This window comes from Meles meles, chromosome 20, assembly GCF_922984935.1.
Source record: "Meles meles chromosome 20, mMelMel3.1 paternal haplotype, whole genome shotgun sequence".
NCBI lineage: Eukaryota > Metazoa > Chordata > Mammalia > Carnivora > Mustelidae > Meles > Meles meles.
This window is the reverse complement of record NC_060085.1, coordinates 10028782-10049271: the sequence shown is the minus strand read 5'-3', so window position 1 is coordinate 10049271 and position 20490 is coordinate 10028782. Positions and strand designations below refer to the sequence as shown.

The 20490-nt window shown below is 42.5% G+C and overlaps 1 protein-coding gene across 3 annotated transcripts in view; it reads left to right on the top strand.

Annotated features, from left to right (window-relative positions):
* The window catches only part of ADGRE3 (adhesion G protein-coupled receptor E3), a 45103-nt gene extending 25222 nt beyond the window's left edge, over positions 1–19881 (top strand). For 2 of the 3 annotated variants that reach the window (XM_045992189.1, XM_045992192.1), the window contains 10 exons: positions 107–226; positions 5896–6080; positions 9192–9359; positions 12354–12551; positions 12831–13066; positions 13768–13834; positions 14052–14143; positions 15580–15748; positions 17025–17120; positions 19685–19881. In XM_045992189.1, coding sequence (XP_045848145.1) covers positions 107–226; positions 5896–6080; positions 9192–9359; positions 12354–12551; positions 12831–13066; positions 13768–13834; positions 14052–14143; positions 15580–15748; positions 17025–17120; positions 19685–19693 — 1340 coding nt within the window. In that variant the 3' untranslated portion in view covers positions 19694–19881. The remainder of the gene's footprint in view (positions 1–106; positions 227–5895; positions 6081–9191; positions 9360–12353; positions 12552–12830; positions 13067–13767; positions 13835–14051; positions 14144–15579; positions 15749–17024; positions 17121–19684) is intronic. The other variant, XM_045992190.1, reaches the window with a different exon arrangement.
* Positions 19882–20490: the final 609 nt, after the last annotated feature.

The window sequence follows — 20490 nt, the reverse complement described above, 5'->3', positions numbered from 1 at the left end:
AGTACCTGGCATGTTCTAGACATTCAGTAATTGTCACCTGTCCATGTTGCTATGCACATTTAAAGCTTATAATAATGGCAAGCTTGCATATTGCTTTTCTCACCAGCTATCGAAACTCGAGTTGTTACAGACAATTGCTCTGAAGAAGAACAGATCTTCAGCTTAAACACCCACATGAACTCAGTGGACATCCATTGCAATGACATCGTTCAGGAAAACATACAAGGTACAATTGGTGGCTGTATTCAGAACCTCTAAGACACACAGATCACTATCGCTGTATGAGTCATGAGGAGAGTTGCCAACAGGCTCCTTCCAAATGAGTTTGTTACCCTAAGACTGTATCATCTGAATCTTTTCCTTAAAAAAAATCTTCCCAAAGTGGAGGCTTTCTATTCTCCAGCATGGAAGACCCTTCTTTGCAATTTGGGGGCTGTTCTGTCCTGGTCTCAGTTGGGGTTCACCCAAATGCAGTCTCTGAGAGGAGTGTAAGGAGTTTACATGGGGGTGATTCCAGAAAGCATCAATAGGTGTATTAGTCAGGGTTCTCCAGAGAAACAGAATCAATATGATGTGGGGGGCAGAGAGGAATGGAGAGAGAAACAGGAACAGAGATTTTAAGAAATTAGCTCCTGTGATTGTGGAAGGTAACAAGTCTAAAATCTAGCCAGCAAGCTGGAGACCCAGGCAAGAGTTGATGTTGTAGCTGCAGACAAAGACAGGCTACAGGCAGAATTCCTTCTTATTTGGGAGAAGGCAGTCTTTTTCTTAAGGCCTTCAACTGATTGGAGGAGGCCCACCCACATGGTGGACGGTACTCTGCTTTACTTAAAGTCTATTGATTTAAATGTTACTCTCCTCTTAAAAAATACCTTTACAGTAACACCTACACTCACGTTTTACCCAATATCTGGGTAGCATGACCTAGCCACATTGAAACATAAAATTAACCATCCCAGTAGGGGAGAAAAGAAATGAGACAAGGAAGAGGAAACAGCCAATACAGGCATTAATTATTATGGTAGTGAGTAAGTCACTGCTGGTGGTAACCATGACTCATCTCACTGAGCTCTCCCATCCAAGGAGAGAGTGCCACTCTGATCCATCAGTGGTTGAGGGCCCTGCATTCTGCCCTGTGTACCAAGCCAACACATTCACTGCAGGCTGTTCTCCTAGGCAGAGAGTTGCCATTGCTTGCAGGAGAATCCATCAACATATAAAGAACCCCAGAGTGCCAAGCGAATAAAGTTAGGATGTCTACAGAATCTGCTACAGCTTGTGTATGAAGGAATGGATTGTTACCATTAATTGTCCCAGTATTCCCAGACTTTCTATTTTTTCAAGAGAAACCAAAAATTTGGTTGGTTGCATGAATACCTTCAATTTTTAAATTTGGTCTTACAATAGCTGCCCTATTATTATAACTGCTATAGCATGACAATTGGGGTCTTAAAATCCAATCCTGTAAACGTGGGGTACAGCTGGTCTGTACTAATGGCGAAAGGCCCCAAGTAAAAGCATCAAAATGTGGACAACCAACCATATGCTGAACTGAGGAAGTGTCATGAGACAATCAGTTCCTATCACTTCCTCTCCTGCCCCCAAGAAGATAAGAACTCAAATCCCCCGTGTTTGAGAATGGGTTGGGCGGAGGATGGAGGCCAACCTCCAACCGCACAAGTTCACACCTGCCTTGTCACCAGGAGTTTCTTCTGAATTTCACAATTTGTAGAAAGTGTGCAAAACTCCACAGTGCAAGCCATACAAAGCACACCTGCAGCCCCACATGCTCTCTGATCACTTTCTGGGTACTGGATTAGGATTTCACATGTGAATTCAGTGACAGCACAGCTCAGCCCACGAGAACAGCCTACACTGAATTGTTTAAGGGAGTTACAGACCTCATAATGTGATTTCATGTGCCCGAAGGGGCACCTGGCATAGAAGTACCCCGTGGGGGACTATTTACCCTCCCCCAATGGGCTTTATAGTCTCACCTCTGAGCACTTGCATTGGCTGTTCCTCTGCCAGGAATGCCACCCCCAAGCCACTGGGTGAACTATTACTCTTCAACATGGTTCAAATTTCACCTCCTCTGTGAAGCCTCCCAAGACTGCCCACTTCCACCCCAGCACCAAAGTCAGACCCTCCCTCCTCTGCACTACCCCGTCTCTTGAACCTGCCTTATCCTGGCATCTAACATATTGTGTTGTGTCTTGACTGTCATGTCCTTGTCTCCCCCACTAGGCTGGATCCCCATACAGATGGCAATCATGAATTATTTTTCTCTAGAGTCACCAGTATGGGCTCATTATGTAGAGAACAGTGATGAATGTTCACTGAATTAAATCCATGTTTAGGGCTCAATGTTCCTAATGAGAGAAAACAACCCATTGAACCATGTGTGACAAGCTCCCAGAGGGACATTTCCTGTCCATGTCCTGTCTAGGGCAGGATCCTTCTTTGTCATGGGGGCCATCCTGTACCCCATAGGCTGTTTAGCAACACCCTGGCCTTTATGCACTAGACACCAGAAGCAAACACCCAGTGTGACAACCAAAAATGCATCTAGACATTGCCCAATGTGCCCAAAGGGGGCAGAATCACCCCCCAGCCCCATGAGAACTGCTTGTGGAGAGTGACCTTATAACTGACCTTCAAACAGTAACAACTTTAAGACTGAAAGGAGGTGCTATCGAATTACACCAGACACCCACCAGAGGTGGACCCGGATGGTCCTTGGTAACCAGAAACATACAATCCCTTGACATCCTCTCCCTGTAAAACATCCCAGAGAACAAAACCCCAGGGCCCCTGGAAGCTGACTGTGGACATCTACAGCCACCCTTCTCTTTTCTGATTGTGATTTTGCTCTTAACCAGAATATTTCAGCCCAAAAATAAGTTATTTCTATGCACAAGAACAGGTGGACATATCACCTGCCCGTCTTTTCCAACCACCCACCACTGTTTCATTCTGACAAATGGAAACTGTCATTAACTCAGAGAAACAGAAATGAATTGCTTCTGACCCCTCAGGAAGGACCAGAAAAACCTGATTAGAGAAATCTACCAAGGAATTTATTCCGATAGGATGAGCTGCATAGGTAGTAAGGGGCAAAGCTGAGATATTAATCCAGAAACCAGTTAACCTATTTCCTGTCCCTACAATCCTAACTGCAGTGTGGGCTTCTTGGGAGCTACAAAGAGTAAAGAAAACTTAGTCATAACTTCTTATAATCCCATAATCCATACTGTAGCCCTATAACCCACTATATTCAAACTAACTACAAATTTTTTTTTAAAGATTTTATCTATTTATTTGACAGAGAGAGAGATCACAAGTAGGCAGAGAGGCAGGCAGAGAGAGAGGAGGAAGCAGGCTCCCTGCAGAGCAGAGAGCCCGATGCGGGGCTCGATCCCAGGACCCTGAGATCATGACCTGAGCCGAAGGCAGCGGCCCAATCCACTGAGCCACCCAGGCGCCCCCAAATATTTTTTTAATTTATATGTTTTTATATATGTTAGTTATTAATTTATTATTATATATAAACAAGAAAAATCTATTTTCTTTTTTTTAAGATTTTTTATTACTTTTTAGACAGAGAGACACACAGGGAGAAAGGGAACACAAGCAGCGGGAGAGGAGAGGGAGAACCAGGCTTCCCGCCGAGCAGGTATCCCGATGCAGGGCTCGATCCCAGGACCCTGGGATCATTACCTGAGCCAAAGGCAGACACTTAACGACTGAGCCACCAGGCACCCCGAGAAGTTTATTTTCTTACAGTTCTGGAAGCTAGAAATCTGAGATCAAAGCATTGGCAGAGTTGGTTTCTTCCGAGGCCTCTCTCCCTGGCAGAGGGCCACCTTCTCCATGTCTTCACATGGTCTTTTTTCTGAGTGCATATTCCAGATATCTCTTTGTGTGTCCACATGTCTTCTTCTTTACTCTTAGATGCAGGTTAGTTTTCATCTCCTCCATGAGGCCTCCCAGGATTGCCCGTTTCATCATGGCACCCAAATCGGGCCCTCTCTCCTCTAGCCCTACCTTTATAAAGGCCCTGTCTTCAAACACAGTCACATTCTCAAGTACTGTGGGTTCGGATTTCAACTTGATTTTTTGGGGGGACACAATTTGACCCATAACACTATCCTATTGATATATGTCATGTTCGTGTCCTTCTAATATATAATAAAATTATAAATATGTGATATAAATATAGCCTGTACACATCTTTTTTTAGGTTTTTTAAAGTATGTTAAATTGGGGTACCTGGGGGGGGCTCAGCCAGTTGAGCATCTCACCCTTGATTTCAGCTCAGGTCAGGATCTCAGGGTTGTGAGGTAGAGACCTGTGTCAGGCTCTGAGCTGGTCATGGACCTGCTCAAGGTTCACTCCCTTCCCTCTTCTCAACAGCCCAAAACAGGAAAAAAAGTAAAAATTTTAAAATTAAGTATGTTAAAAAAAAAATTAAGTATGTTAAGTTATGGCATTCCTTTGCTTAACATCCTTCAGTGGCTTTCCTCTGGTTTAAAATAAAAGCAGAACTCCTCCTCGAGGCCCATAAGCCCTGCACGATCTGCCCCCATCACATCCCTGCCTTCACCTCCTCCCACTCTCACACACACACACCCCTCTTCAACCACACTGACCTCCTCCCTCTTCCCTCCTCCCTGAACCATCTGGGCACGTTCAAGTCTCTGCACTTTGTCCCTGTTATTTCAGACCCCACCTAGAGCACACTTCTGTAGGATACCCACGTGGCCCTCCCTCCCCTCACTCTGCTATCTGAAATCTGTCTGCAGTAACATCTCCTTACCTCACTTAATTTTATCCCTAGGACTGATCGTTCTCTGACATATACTTTTACTGATTTGTTTATATTTGTTTGTCTCTCTCCTGCACCAGAAAGTAAGCTCTGTAAGAGCAGAAATGGTTTCTTTTTCCCCCACTGTATCCCCAAAATAGTATCTGGACCTGAGTAGGCATTCCATCAAAAAAAAAAGTTGGGGCACCTGGGTGGCTCAGTGGGTTAAAGCCCAGGGTCCTGGGATGGAGCCCCCCATCGGGCTCTCTGCTCAGCGGGGAGTCTGCATCCCTTCCTCTCTCTCTGCCTGCCTCTCTGCCTACTTGTGGTCGCTGTCTGTCAAATAAATAAATAAAATCTTTAAAAAAAAAGTTGATAGAGAGATATGTAGATAGATAGATAATAGATAGAGGTAGTGGCATAGATTTCTATGTACATTATTTCTAGATCTGGTTTACATATATAATATATAGGAAGGGGTGCTTCCATTCATGCATGCATACAAATAGATAGACATACATGTAACCCAACTAACTGTTAATGGATTTCTTTGAGTCCAGTCTCAACATTATGCTTCATTCAAAAGAAATGCAAAAACAATTCTGGAAGTCTTGAAAAATATATCAGCCTTCCTGGAAGTCTCTTCAGGAGGCAGCAGAGGAATGGAATGACATCACAGAAGACTTACCTAACCCTTTAATCTTCCTCTTCCCGACTGACCCACCTCCTCCCTCAAAATTCCATCCGCCTCTTATTTGCCCTCCTCCCATCTTATTTTACAGCATTTTCTCCTAAAGCTATAGCCACGTCGGTTCTGATGTAAATCAGCTTAACCTCTCTCAGTTTGTCCAGTTCTTCTCTTCCCCCAAGTTTTACCCCATTCCATACGAAAAAGGATGCAAGGCCACAAGCACAGTATCTGTCTCAGAGGTGAGAAAGGCAGAGACAGTGAGAATCTCTATTTCATTTGACCTTCATGTAGGTGACTACGCGTGCATATGAACGCCTGCATATCATGTGTGCGAGCGTGGAGGGTGTGGGCAGGAATGGTGGTACTTTTGAAGACCCCCATTTTTCTGTTTTCTCAGATCCCACGGCAATTGCCCTTATTTCCTATTCTTCCCTTGGAAACATCATAAACGCAACATTTTTTGAAGAGGCAAATGAGAAAGACCGGGTTTACCTGAACTCTGAGGTAGTGAGTGCCGCTATTGGACCCCAAAGGAACAAATCTCCCTCCAAGTCTGTGATTTTGAGTTTTCGGCACGTGAAGGTGAGTCAGAGCTGCAATTTGAACTTGCTTAGGTGTCTTGGAGGTAGAGCAAACAATGTGCATACTCTCCCCAGCCAGTGTCTCTGGGCTGAGCTGTCCAATACCTTGACTAGGAGCCTCACGTAACAATCGAACATGCATCTGAATTGAGATTTTGAAGACAGTATTTCCAGATTTAGACTTGGTAGTTCCAGATTTTGAGCCTTCGTAAGAAAAAAAGCATGCAAAATATCTCATTAATAATTTTTTTAACATCTTAATTTTTTTCAGTGTTCCAAGAGTCATTGTTTATGCACCACACCCAGTGCTCCATGCAATAGGTGCCCTCCATAATACCCACCACCTGGTTCACCCATCCCCCCACCTCCCTCCCCTCCAAAACCCTCAGTTTGTTTCTCAGAGTCCACAGTCTCTCGTGCATTAATAATTTTCAAGGGGTGCCTCACTGGCTCAGTAGGGGAGTATATGTCTTTTGATCTCAGGGTCATGGGTTTGAGCCCCATGTTGGGTGTAGAGGTTACTTAAATAAAATCTTTTGGGGCACCTAGGCAGCTCAGTTGGTTAAGTGCCTGCTTTCAGCTCAGGTCATGATCTCAGAATACTGGGTCAAGCCCCACATCAGATTCCAGGCTCAGCAGGGAATCTGCTTCTTCCTCTGCCTCTGTCCCTCCCCTCCCCCCCCACTAACTCTCTCTCTCTCTCTCCAATTAAATAAATAAAATCTTTGAAAAAGTAAAAATTTTTTTTAAAAATAATTTTTTATTTATTTATTTTCAGCGTAACAGTACTCATTGTTTTTGCACCACACCCAGTGCTCCATGCAATACGTGCCCTCCCTATTACCCACCACCTGGTTCCCCAACCTCCCACTCCCCACCCCTTCAAAACCCTCAGGTTGTTTTTCAGAGTCCATAGTCTCTCATGGTTCATCTCCCCTTCCAATTTCCCACAACTCCCTTCTCCTCTCCATCTCCCCATGTCCTCCATGTTCTTTGTTATGCTCCACAAATAAGTGAGACCATATGATACTTGACTCTCTCTGCTTGACTTATTTCGCTCAGCATGATCTCTTCCAGTCCCCTCCATGTTGCTACAAAAGTTGGGTATTCATCCTTTCTGATGGAGGCATAATACTCCATCGTGTATATGGACCACATCTTCCTTATCCATTCGTCCGTTGAAGGGCATCTTGGTTCTTTCCAGTTTGGTGACCGTGGCCATTGCTGCTATAAACATTGGGGTACAGATGGCTCTTCTAAAAAATAATTTTTATAATGATTGCTTATATTGATTTATATTGACATACTAAAAGATAGCATGTTTTTTTAAAGATTTTTATTTTATTTATTTGACAGACAGAGATCACAAGTAGGCAGAAAGGCAAACAGAGAGAAAGGAAGGGAAGCAGGCTCTCTGCCGAGCAGACAGCCTGACACGGGGCTTGATCACAGGACCCTGGGATCATGAACTGAGTCGAAGGCAGAGGCTTTAACCCACTGAGCCACCCAGGCACCCCAAAGATAGTGTTTTGAATATAGTGGGTTAAGCAAAATATATTGTTAAAATTAATTTTAACTGTTTCTTTAGTTTTTTTAATGTGGCTAGCAGAAAATTTCAGATTACACAAGTAGCTCACATGGAATTTCCCCTGAGCAGCATAATTCTAGTGCATGCGATTATTTTAGTTGGAGGTACCTCCAATTTTATGTCCATGAAATTTGAACTGAGACATGGTGTTCATTCCCACACAAAAGCCTGGTATTAATTATTAAGCCTACATAACTTGATCAGAAAAAAATTTTTATTGAATTCCTTCCTTTTTCCCCTTTTCGGCCAAAACTCTTCAAGGCAGGAAGGTGTAGCCAGACTCAGATGTAATAAAATTCATCTGTTCCCTTGCCTTTTGGCTTTGTTGTAAAAGTAAGAGTTGAAAGCAATCCTGCCATTTGCAATAACATGCGCAAATCTTGAGGGTATTATGCTAAGTGAAATAAATCAGAGAACGATAGCTGCTGTATAGTCTTATTTATGTGTAGAATTTCAAAAAGCCAAACTCAGGCAGAACATATTTTTGGTTACCAGGGGTGGGGCATGGGAGGAAGAAAGTGCAGAAAGTCAAAGGTTTCTGCACAGTCAAAACTTTCAGTTACAAGTAGAATGAGTTCTGGGTATGTAATGCACAGCATGATGGTTCCAGTTAACAATACTATATTGCATACTTGAAAGTTGCTAAGAGAGTAGATTTTTAAGTTCTCACCACAAAATAAAAATTGTAACTAGGTAAGGTTATGGACATTAACTAACTTCATGTTGCAATATATGCATATAACAAAAACTCAGGTTATATACCTTATACTTCATCATTTATGTCAGTTGTATCTCAATAAAGCTGGAAAAAATAAAATTATTTTTTAATTTTAAAGAAAATAAGAATGGGGGAGTGGGAAATGTAAGTTTTTCTCTATCATATGCAACCAAAGTATGGAGTGTTTCATATATGGCATGGGGCAGTGGGAGTGGAGCAAGAAATCTGGAGGTGCTTTAGTGGATTATCAAAGGAGATACAGCCTCCAACAAGGAGAGTGTCTGACTCATCTCCTTGGCCCCATGAAGTGAAGCTCTGGAAACCCTTGGGACAAAAAGAACAGGTTACAGTCTATTCTATTCTCTCTCTTCATTTCTTTCCTAAACTTCCCCTCTCGTTGCGTGAGCAATCTTTGTGTCGTAAGGGGTCAGGGACAGAATTGGTATGAAGAAATCAGGGAAATCTGTCCTAGAGAGTGTTTAGGAGAAAACTCTGTATGAGCCACAGACTTTTTTATTTATTTACTTTTTTTTAATATCTAACTTCCATGGTAGGGGTAAAGTCCTGAAACCAATGTAAAATTCTGGCTCTCAGAGAGCCTTGATCTTGCTTTATGCTATGTGGAACCCCAACAGAGCTGGGACTATGGGGAGCAGGTGTCCTGGCAGCCATCTTCTTCACTCAAAATAGAAATCGCCTGAGTCACTTCTATGTGTCTCCTCGCTTGCCCCCCCACCCCGTGTAGACCGACATTCTGAGGGTTTTCCCTCCCAAGGAAGAACATGATGAGCCTCTTCTACTTTCAGATGAAACCCAATAGAGGAAAGGCCTTCTGCGTGTACTGGAAAAGCACAGGGGACCACGGCCAGTGGTCAAGGGACGGCTGTTTCCTGATACAAGTGAACGAAACTCACACCGTATGCAACTCCACCCACCTGTCCAGTTTCGCTGTCCTCATGGCCTTAACCAGCCAGGTACAATTTAATTGTTTAATTGTTTCAGCTAATCCTATGTGAGCTCCTACTGGTAAGTGCTCTTTTAGAAGAAAAAGAGGAAAAAACACCAGGGACTAGAATGAATGATTGCAGAAAGCATGCTGGTTTCCATAGAAAGATCAGGGTGACCTCTATAAGAATTCAGCATTTGAGCTGCAGTCTGAATATTGAGTCGGGGGGGTTATAACACAGGTGAGCCTCGAAAACATCGTACTCAATGAAAGAAGTCAGACACAGAGGGCTACCTGTTATTCCACTTATATGAAATGTCCAGAACAAGCAAACCTAGAGAGTCGGAAATTTACTTACTGGTTGCCAGGGGCTGGAGGAGAGAGAAATAGGGGCAACTACTTAATGGGCGTGGGATTGTATTTTGGGGTGATAAAGATATTTTGGTACTAGACCCTGGTGGTGGTTGTACAGCATTGTGAATGTATCAAATGCCACTGAATTGTATACTTTAAAATGGTTAATTTCATATTGTTTGGATTTTACCTCAATGGAAAGAAAAAAAAAAGCCAGGAAAAGTCCTCAGAGAAAAGCATCCCAAGAAGAGCTGTGTGGGTAGATAAAAGTCCTGAAGAGACAACAAACTTAGCGTGTTCCAGAAAGAAGTGTGGTGGGAACAAAGTAAATGATGGGCAAGTGGAAGGAGATGCAGTTGAAGAGACGGGAGCAAGAAGAATGTGTCAGACCCTCAACGCTACTCTTGGGAATTTAGGTTTCATTCGAATGGCAGTGGGATGGCAAGGGAGGGTCTGCATCCCAGATGCTGCATATTTTTGTCACTAGAACATTCCTCTGGAACATTCCTCTGGCTCCCAGGTTGACCATACATCATGACACAGCAGGAGAGGACTCGTAGAAAGATGATGGCGACCAGTATTTGGGTGCCAGGAGTAGAGGTGGTGGAAGACTGGACACGTTTCCTCAAGGCGGGGTCAGAGGAGTCACTAATAACATGGGCTGGGTGACAGGACACAGGAAGTCCTGAATCCCACCCCTCCACACAGAGACGGAGGTAGTACCCCCAAAATGACACCTGGGGGAAATCTCTGATCTCTCGTATCACAGAGGGCAGCAGGCAAACTAAAATGGGTTTGAAAACATAAAACATTCCTTTCCTTCATCATTACATCTATGAGTTGTGTATGGCTTTGGTTCATTTATTTTCATTGCCATATGATATTCCTTTGCATGGCTATACTACAATTTATTTATCCATTCTACAGTTAATGTGCATCTAGGTTGTTTCCCTTTGAGGGCTATTAAAAACAATGCTACAGGTGGGTGGGGGTGAGCTAGATGGGTGATGGGTATTAAGGAGGACACTTGCTATAATGAGCACGAGGTGTTCTATGTAAGTGATGAATCACTGAATTCTACTTCTAAAGCCAATATTGCACTGTATATCAACTAGCTAGAATTTAAGTAAAAATCTGAAAAGGAAAAGCAATGCTACTTTCCTGGGATGAGACATAGAAAAATCCCTTGTGGGATCCCCCAGGATAACAAGGAAGCAATATTCTCCAATGGTGAAGCTTCTGTTATCATGGGTTTCTGAGTGACTGTGGGGAGCTGAGTGTATTTCCATCTATACAAAGTTTAAAAACAGAGAAGACTAAGCCATATTCTCAGGGGTTGCATATTTTGGTAGTAAGACTACAGACATAGGCAGTAACAGCTTATCATAAAAGGATCATGGTTACCTCTGGGGGAGAAGGTGGTCTGCAATTGGAAAGAGCTTCTGGGATAATGTCTATGGACTAATGATCTTACCAATCATTTAATAACTTTCAATCATGTGATATATTTATGTGTATGCTCTTTTCCGTATGTGTATTATATTTCACAATTTTTTAAGGTTCAAAAAGCAAAGGATTAAAAAGTTCTATAAAGTGACATTAAAACAACTGAAAATCCCTTTATCATTATAAGGGATGGCAACTATCATTTCCTACCTGTAAGTCTTAACTAAGTTTGCGTGGCTTGGCAGATTCCTGGCTCCTGTCCTTAAGGAAATGAGTCGCCAAGAGCTGAATTATATAGATGTCTTGGTATGGGATCTCCTAAAGGCAGATCCTGAGACAAAAATTTGAGGGCAAGTAGTTTCTTTGGGAGGTGACCCTAAGTCACATCAGTAGGACAATAGGGAAGTAAGACAAAGAAGAGAAGACAGCCAATAAAGGATGTGTTAAAGAGAAAGTTACTCCCTCAGACAACTGGGACTCAATCCCATTGGGTACTTCTGGGAGATATCACAGAATATGCATCTCAGAGTCTTCCCACATAAAGGTGAGGGAGCTGGGGTGTTTATCCGCCAATGCCATAATTTTATTGCTTGAGGGCAGCTTTCAAGGGGCATTCACATCATGGTACCTTTGACTCCTTCTGGCATGTCCAAGCATGTTCATATGGCAAGAGAAATATTCTCAGTCAGGGTCACTGGATTTCACAGAAAGCAGCCAAAGGGCAGGTACCAATGGGTGTGAAGACGGTAACAGCCTCTGCTACACAGGGTTTCCTACATCTCTTGGGTGCAAGATTTAGCCTAGCATATTCATTCATTTCAATGTGAGTCTGCTGTACAATGCAGAGCCTCTAGTTAATACAGTGTTGTGCACTTAAAAACTTATTAAGAGAATAGATCTTATGTTGTTTCTTATCACAGAAAGAAAAAATCAAAGCAACACAGATCTTGGAAGTGATGGATATGTTTATTACCTTGATTGTGGTGATGGCATCAAAGACATGTGACTATGTCCAAATTCATCAAAGTGTATGCATTCAATAAGTGTAGTATTTTCTATATTAGGTATCCCTCAATAAATCTGGGGGGAGAAAACTTAGTCTGAAAGACACATCTTCCACTCTGTCATTGGGAATCATGCCTATGCTTGGGATGCCCCTTTCCATGAGGGAGGGGGATTAATCCTGGAGACTGACTATGATGTCCTCTTTGCTGGGTCCCAGGAGAAGGATCCCGGGCTGACTGTGATCACCTATGTGGGGCTGGGTATCTCTCTGCTGTGCCTCCTCCTGGCAGCCCTCACCTTCCTGCTATGCAAAGCCATCCAGAACACCAGCACCTCAATCCACCTGCAGCTGTCAATCTGCCTCTTCCTGGCCCACCTGCTCTTCCTCACGGCCATTGACCAGACAGAGATCAAGGTAATGACACTGTCCCAGAAGAGCCCGTGCTCTGCCCCAGGGGTGCTCAGTTCATGGAGCTGTGCTGCGATGATACCTTAATAAAATGGTCTTTGTTCCCAGGGAGGTTAGAGGCGTAAGTAGCCTATTTCACATTGACTAAAGAACTAAAAGACAAACCCTCTCCTGACAACTTGACCGTATACCTAAGAGTTTTTCCAATGGCAAAGTATGGGACAGGTCTTAGGGCCACCCTCCTCCCTGACAATCCCTCCTGGTGACACTTTTCTCCTCCCCCAGGTGCTGTGTGCCATCATTGCAGGTGCCCTACATTATCTCTACCTGGCCTCCTTCACCTGGATGCTGCTGGAGGGTCTGAATCTCTTCCTCACTGCTCGAAACCTGACGGTGGTCAACTACTCCAGCGTGAGCAAGATCATGAAGAAGCTCATGTTCCCCGTGGGCTATGGAGTCCCGGCTATAATTGTGGCCATTTCTGCTGTGATCAAGTCTGAACTTTATGGAACACCTGATCGGTAAGCTCAACTCTCACCCTGTGCTGTGGACAGTTTTAAGGGCTGTGTTAACGATGATTGGGATATCCATGTTGAATCCACTCTCCTTTCCCCTCGGCTTTAACAGCTCTAACTTCTTTCCTGGTGAGGCAGGGAAAGATGACAGTAAGAGTGTGGAAGGTTTAGGGCGCCTGGGTGGCTCAGTCTGTTAAGTGTCTGCCTTCAGCTCAGGTCATGATCTCAGGGTCCTGGGATCGAGTCCTGTGTCCAGCTTCCTGCTCAGTGGGGAACCTGCTTCTCCCTCTCCCTCTGCCACTACCCCGCTCATGTTCTGTCTCTCGCTGTCAAATAAATAAATACAATCTTTAGGGGGAAAAAAGAGTGTGGAAGGTTCTGAAAAGAAGACATTTTGTGGTTAACTCCCAGCTCCATCCTTCCCATAACTTGGGACCTTGAGTCCTCAAATCTCAGTGTCCCCGTTAGCAAAATGGGGATAACAGTTGGTCCCCACGGTCCCACGCTCACAATGCTGGTCTAAAACCTCAGCAGGACTATGCTCATAAAATGTTTAGTGTAGCATTAACACATAGGAATGAACAATCAAAACCTTCATTGTAATCCACTGACATTATCAAGAGATGCTGGATAAGCATTGGGAAAAGGTATTCATTTCATACACTTTCTCTGATCTTTCTTTGTGCCCCTTTTCCCATTGCTCCCAGCTGCTGGCTCAACCTGGACCAGGGATTCATCTGGAGTTTCCTTGGCCCCGTCTGCGCCATTATCTGTGTGAGTGAGTGTGTTGTTTCCAACCAAAGAAGCAGCACCAGGCATGCTGGGTGCAAGATAGCATAAGGGGCATGCATTTTCTCAGTTGTATGAGTTGATTTTCCACCTGCTACCAATTCAATCCCCCATGCCGGGAGGTGGGAATTGTGTGCAGTTTACAGCAGACACGGTGCATTATTTTAACTTGTGTTCTGCATGAGCTGTGTTATTCCTGCAGGTGAATTTAGTTATTTTTCTCCTGATCCTTTGGATTTTAAAAAGGAAACTTTCCTCACTCAACAGTGAAGTGTCAACCATCCAGAATATAAGGTAAGGTGGGGTAAATGGTATTTTCTGATCCCCTCTTTTCTCTACTTATGCCCCACTGGTTCTTTCTACATATCCACACACACATACACCCACAACTAAGTTTCAGGAACTAGCAAAGCCACTACCATCTCCCAGTGTCAAGGTTAATGAGAAGCTGTATTAACTTTAGTACAGGCTAAGCTTTGGTGAAAAAAGGCCCTTTAAAAAGAGTGAAATAGAAGTTTATTTCTTTTGCATGTCCAGAGGTGAGCAGTTCAGGGCTAGTGGGGAAGCTTGACTCCACAAAGTAATCCAGAGACCTGAGTCCTTTCCATTTTGTTGCTCCACATTCCCCAGGATGTTTCTTGCCAGTATCCCATCCATGGAAAGAAGGGACATGTTCCACATCTGCCCATATCTCAAGGGCTAGACCCGGACCACACAGTGACACCTACCTTCAAGGCAGGCCAGGAAATGTAGTCTCTAACCAGGTAGCCCTGTGTCTTTGGTACAACTCAAAAAAAGGAAGGATCCAGCTCTAAAATGAAGAAGAGGAGAATGGGGGGAAGAAACAGTTTCTGCCAGATAATACAAGATGCAATAGGTTTGGGAAGGATTTTGATTAAAATATATTTTGTATGATATTATTTGACAATATTTTGAACAATGAGGACTTTTTCATTTTGCAGCATTCATTTTATGTGAGCATGTAATTTGTTGTTGATTTCATTGTAATCACAAAAATAGTGCATTTGTTAAACATTTTTAAAGATTTTTAAAATATATTAAGTAAAATCTGAAAGTGGTTAACTCCCCCTTTTCTTTGCTACTTCCACTTCTCAGAGAAGCCAGAGGTAACAAACTGTAGGATATGTATAATATTTACCCCAGACCTTTTTCGGTAGAACAGACGGGCATGCACCCAACAGCATCACACTATGCAAATTGCTCTCCAACTAGCTTTTCTCACTTATGTATTACTATATATTCTAATCAGGGATATATAGATACATAAGTAAGATGACCTTATATCCGAGTCTGCCTGGGATAGTCGGGCCTGTTGACCCATTGTAACTGTTAATTAGCACCACATCTGCCTCAAAAGCCTCCCTGTCTATTCACCTATAAATGGTATGATGAGAGAGATGAAGAGCACCCAGTTTTAGAATGCTTTACATGTGCACTAATTTTGTTCTACATACTTTCCTAAATGCTTTTCGTATGTTAAAATCCCACTTAATCTTGGCAACAACCCTGTGAAATAAGGTTCTTATAAAGATGAGGGAACTGAGTTACAGAAAGCTCAAGTAATTTGCCCAGGATCACAAGCCAGTTAGTTCTGCCTTGGGTTTAAACCCAGCCAGTCCAGCTCCAGAATCCTCACCATTGACAACTACATGATAGGGTGTCCATGGACATTATTAGCTTTTCACATCATTGTATGTGACTCTGCTCAGGATGCTGACACTGAAAGCGACAGCTCAGCTCTTCATCCTGGGCTGCACCTGGTTCCTGGGCATCCTGCAGGTGGGTCCAGCTGCCCACATCATGGCTTACCTCTTCACCATCATCAATAGCCTGCAGGGCGTTTTCATCTTCCTGGTCTACTGCCTCCTCAGCCAGCAGGTAAACAGTGACTCCTTTTGTTATTGTCATAAAGTTAAGAACTATTTAGACATATGTGCTTTAATGAACATTTAAATCTATATTCTCTAAATCTTCATATGAGCTCTGAGCCATGCGTAAACACTCTCCAATCTTCTCTGCTCTAAACTGCTCTTGATTGTAAGATACATCAATTTACTGACAGTTTTCAGAAAGCAAATAATTGCTACATCAAAGAAATGTGTTTTTCTTCAGCTTTCCCACTTGTAATAGTCAGCTATTGCTGGGTAACAAACAACCTCAAAAATCTCAGGCTCCTAAACACAAATATTTACTTTTCTCATACTCAAGTCTGAAAGTTGATTGAGGTTCAGCTGATCTTGTCTGGGTTCAGCTTGGCTTGGCTCCAGAACGCAGATCATGTTCAGATATGCTCCTTGTGACTCATCCTGAGGCTTAGCAGAAAGGGAGCAGCAACCTAGGAAATGTTCTTCTCATGACAATAGCTGAATCACAAGAAAACAAGCCCTACAACGCGAGGCCATTTCAAGCCCTGTGGTCCTGCTTGCATCACTTCCACTGATACTCATCAAGAAAGTCATATGTCTAAACCCAAACTCAAGGGAAAAGAACCTTCCACCCACCATGAGGGTGTAATACTATGACAGAGGAGTGAGTAATTGAAATCCATAATGCAATCTGCCACACCACTAAAATACATGAATTTAAACACTTTTCCATGTGACAATATTTTCTCCATACTAATATGTTTTAATAGCTCTATGATGGTATTACGTAATAAGTTAACTTTTCCAACATGTTATTATGCACATTTTCAAGCATCCAAAAAGTTAAAAGAATCATGCAGTGAACACATATATCCCAATCACTATGATTACCTTTGTGCTATATTTATGTTATCACATAGTCTATCCATATATCCATTCTTCTATCCACTCTCCACTGCTAAGTCCCTGATAAACACTATTCTATTTTCTGACTCAACTAATTTGACTATTATAGGGATCTCATATATGTGGAATCAGACAGGGTTTGTCCTTTTGTGCCTGGCTTCTTTCACTCAGCGTGATGTCTTCAAGGTTCACCCATGTTGTAGACTGTGTCGGAATTTCTTTCCTTCCTAAGGCTCCATAAATAATATTCCTTTTTACATATATACCCCATGTTGTAGGGAAAGGTTTTTTTTAATAATGTCTTTATTCTCTTCCTGACTCACTGGCTTTTCTCTTCACCAATGTTAACAAAAATGATTCCAGTATTTTCTTTGATGTTCCAGGTCCGAAAGTGGTTTGGAGAGATCACGAAATCTAAATCTAAGTCTGAGGCTTATACACTTTCCACCAAGTTTGGCACTGACTCAAAACCCAGTGAAGTAAGAGGGCTTGTGACTTACTCTAATGCTTCTCCCCCCAACACCCCAAATCCCCTCTCCCTGTCTTAGTATGAGCTCCCTTGCCCAGAGGGAATGGGAAAGAGCTCTTCCTGATGATCTGACTTGCATTCCCCATTCTCACTGTATTGTTCCTCAGTGACTCTTCCCTGATCACTGATAGTGTTTAAGCTAGTTTGTGTATATATTTTTGTCATACAAAGGAACAGGGGAAGACATATCACCAGCACCACTACCATCTAAAGTGGAATCTTCTGTGGGGGAGACGTACAATCTCTGACATAGCACAGGGGCCATCATCTCTGAAATCCTGCTATTCCATAGAGAGGTGAATAGAAGCCCAGTGGGGTTGGTAGATACCATGGAAAAGAGAGGGACCCCACCCCAGCTGTTTACATAATTATAAGGGAGGAGTATATGGAATAATGGAACCTTCCTGGGAAAGGAAATGGACCTGTTAGAAAGAAGACCTCTGTGGAACTCAATGACTGGTATCCATCCATTCTTCCTTTGATTTAACTTGGGCTCAATGCACTACCTTGTACCTCTCTACAGTGGTCCTTTATTTGTCTTTTTGGAAAAATGAGAAAATATCCTTCTTTAAGAAGGCATGCCCCTAGATGAGCAAGTTGGGCTCCAAAACTCATAATCCATAAAAATTTTCCCAGTCTCATTTGTATACTCCCATGTGTACACCCACTACATCTGCAAGCCAAGCCAAGGAGTCTTAGAATGTGTTGTCTTTAAAATGAACAAAATTGAGAAATTTCCAACATACTGTCTTCTACTTTGTGTGATATTCTCAGCATTGAAAATACTGAGTCACTAAAAATTAATCTATCCCTATTTGGAGGACAGAAAGGAGAATTCATTCTAAATCTTTCAAAAAGGACCAACAGGAAAACAGGACCAGGAAAAGAAGGCTTAGGGCATGTCAAGCAATCAGGAAAAAATTTTATAAATATAAGGTTTAATCACTCCCAATGAGAGTAAAATTGTAAAAGGTGCTGACTGTTGACTATGACCTTTGAAAGACATCTCAGATAATCCAAAATAATTCCCAAAGCTTCCAGCACTCCAGTAACTGGGGATTTTTTATTATCATTACTTAACATTGTGGAAGTTGAATAAGATGCTTGTATCTTTGAAAGGGGAATATATATTTATTAATTAACTGTAAGAAATACATTCACTTTAATTTTTTTATATTTGTATCTGATTTTTTTATTATGTTCAGTTAGCCACTGTGTAGTACATCATTAGTTTTTGATGTAGTTCAATGATTCATTAGTTTGATATAACACTCACTTTAATTAAAAGAATTTCTTAAGCTTTTATTTTTCTAGGCACAGGATATGATTAAAACACTTTAAAAAAATCCTTTCATTCTCTATGGACAAATTTGCCCTTTGTTTAAATTTCTAGCTCTGTTCCCTAGAAACTTGCTAACCTTGAAAGGCCAGTTGTGTAACTAGGCAATATTGTTTGTGGAAAAAGTCATGTCTGACTGGGCAGGGAGTTCTGTGAATGAACCATAAATAGTAGGAGGGGAATGATAGCTTTGGACTGTCTGCATACAATGACTCATTCCTCAACCAGGCCAAGAACCTCTATCTTCATGAGTTGCTGTAGAAGTTACTGATTTTCTTGTGGGACTTGGGGCTTTTAAACCAAGCTGTAATGTATGAGTGGTAAAAACTGTATTTGTTGAGTCCTGCAATGCATCAAGATACTATAGTAGGCAATGGACCTACAAAAGGAACAAGACCAACACAGTCTCTGCCTTCATGGGACTTTCTTCATAGACACAAACCAACTTAAATTCTGGAGCAGGATACCATGCCTGAAATTTAAAAAAAAAGAATTCTTCATTTGGGATTTTTGAGAAGTCCTCCCGTATAAGCTGCAGAAGTCCACACCTGACCTAGGATTCCAAAATGCTAGATCGTGTCATCCTTGAATGCTGGCTTGAGCTCTTGTCACTAGGGACTCACTAACAAGCTCTGAATAAACCATAATAAGTCAGGTTTTGACCAGTCTGATCCAGTTCAGATGCTATGTTAGCCCTCCAAATGACCCCAAGATCATTACCATCTAATTGTAAAAACAAAAACACACCCACCAGCAATAGGACAGACCTCACTGTGCTCATTTAAGAGAACAGAGGTGGCACTCTGATTCCTAGAAACTTCTTCCCCCTCCCTTGAAGCCCCCCACCCCAGGTCAGCTTGCTTACCAGTCCCTTAATTACCCAAACCCTATAAAGCGCTAACAATGACCTAACTGGGGAAAAGGTGCCTTTAGAATGTGAGCTCCCCTCCTCTGTTCTCTGGCCATTGAATAAATCACCTGCTTGCCATCAAATACTGTTTTTGTTATTTGGCTATTTGGTGAATGGTATTGAGTCGGCAAAGAACCTACCCCTTCGGTAACATTCTTCCAGTTCTGCTCTTTCTCTCTCTTTTGCTGGTAGTGGTGGTTTGTTTTGTTTCATCCTTACATCTACCTTTAATCTAAACACCTCCTGTGGGCGGATGTTTTTCCAGAGCAAGTGAAGAGAAAACATTCAGACTAGAACATTCAACTCCGCATTGAAAGTCACACCCCAGGATCTGATTGGCATGGTGAGGAATAAAGCTGAAGAAGACAAGGGAAATCATTATGGAAGTCATCCTTGGAAAGGAAAGGTTTAGCCTTTACTTCCTGAAATGTTGGGCTCTCAATAAATGTGTGTTTCATTGGATTTCTCTTCACTATCATGTGTTCAGCCAGTTCTTGTCCCTGGATGCCCAAATAATGGGCAAATACTCCCTTGATGTTTTGTACACAAGGAGGCCCCTTCCAACGCCTTTCCTAGGATTCTTACACTCACTCATCCTGACCTTGTTCTTTAAACTCATCCAGTCCTTCAGACCACAGTTTCACCCAAACCATCAGATTTATCTCCTTTCTTATACAGGCTAAATATCATGATCAACCATGTCAAATGATTTTCTCCCATACTTTCAACACTTTGCTCCCTCATTCTGATTCCATAACTACCTGGAAACACCTCAATCCAGAAACAATCCAACAATGGCAGGACTGCAGATTGTCCAGCGGTCTCCACCAAACATAAGTTCCTTATTAACAGAACCATCCTTCTTTGCTAACTTGGGACAGCAATATGCTTGGACACGGAGGCCAGATGAGATTGGTTTAAGCCCAGTTATTCTCAGCTAGAAGTGATCCCCCCACCACAGACATCTGACAATGTCTAGAGACATTTTTGTTGTCATGACTAGAGAAAGGTGGGGAAGGCTACTGGCATCTATATACTAAAGGCCAGGGATGATGCTAAACATCCTACAAG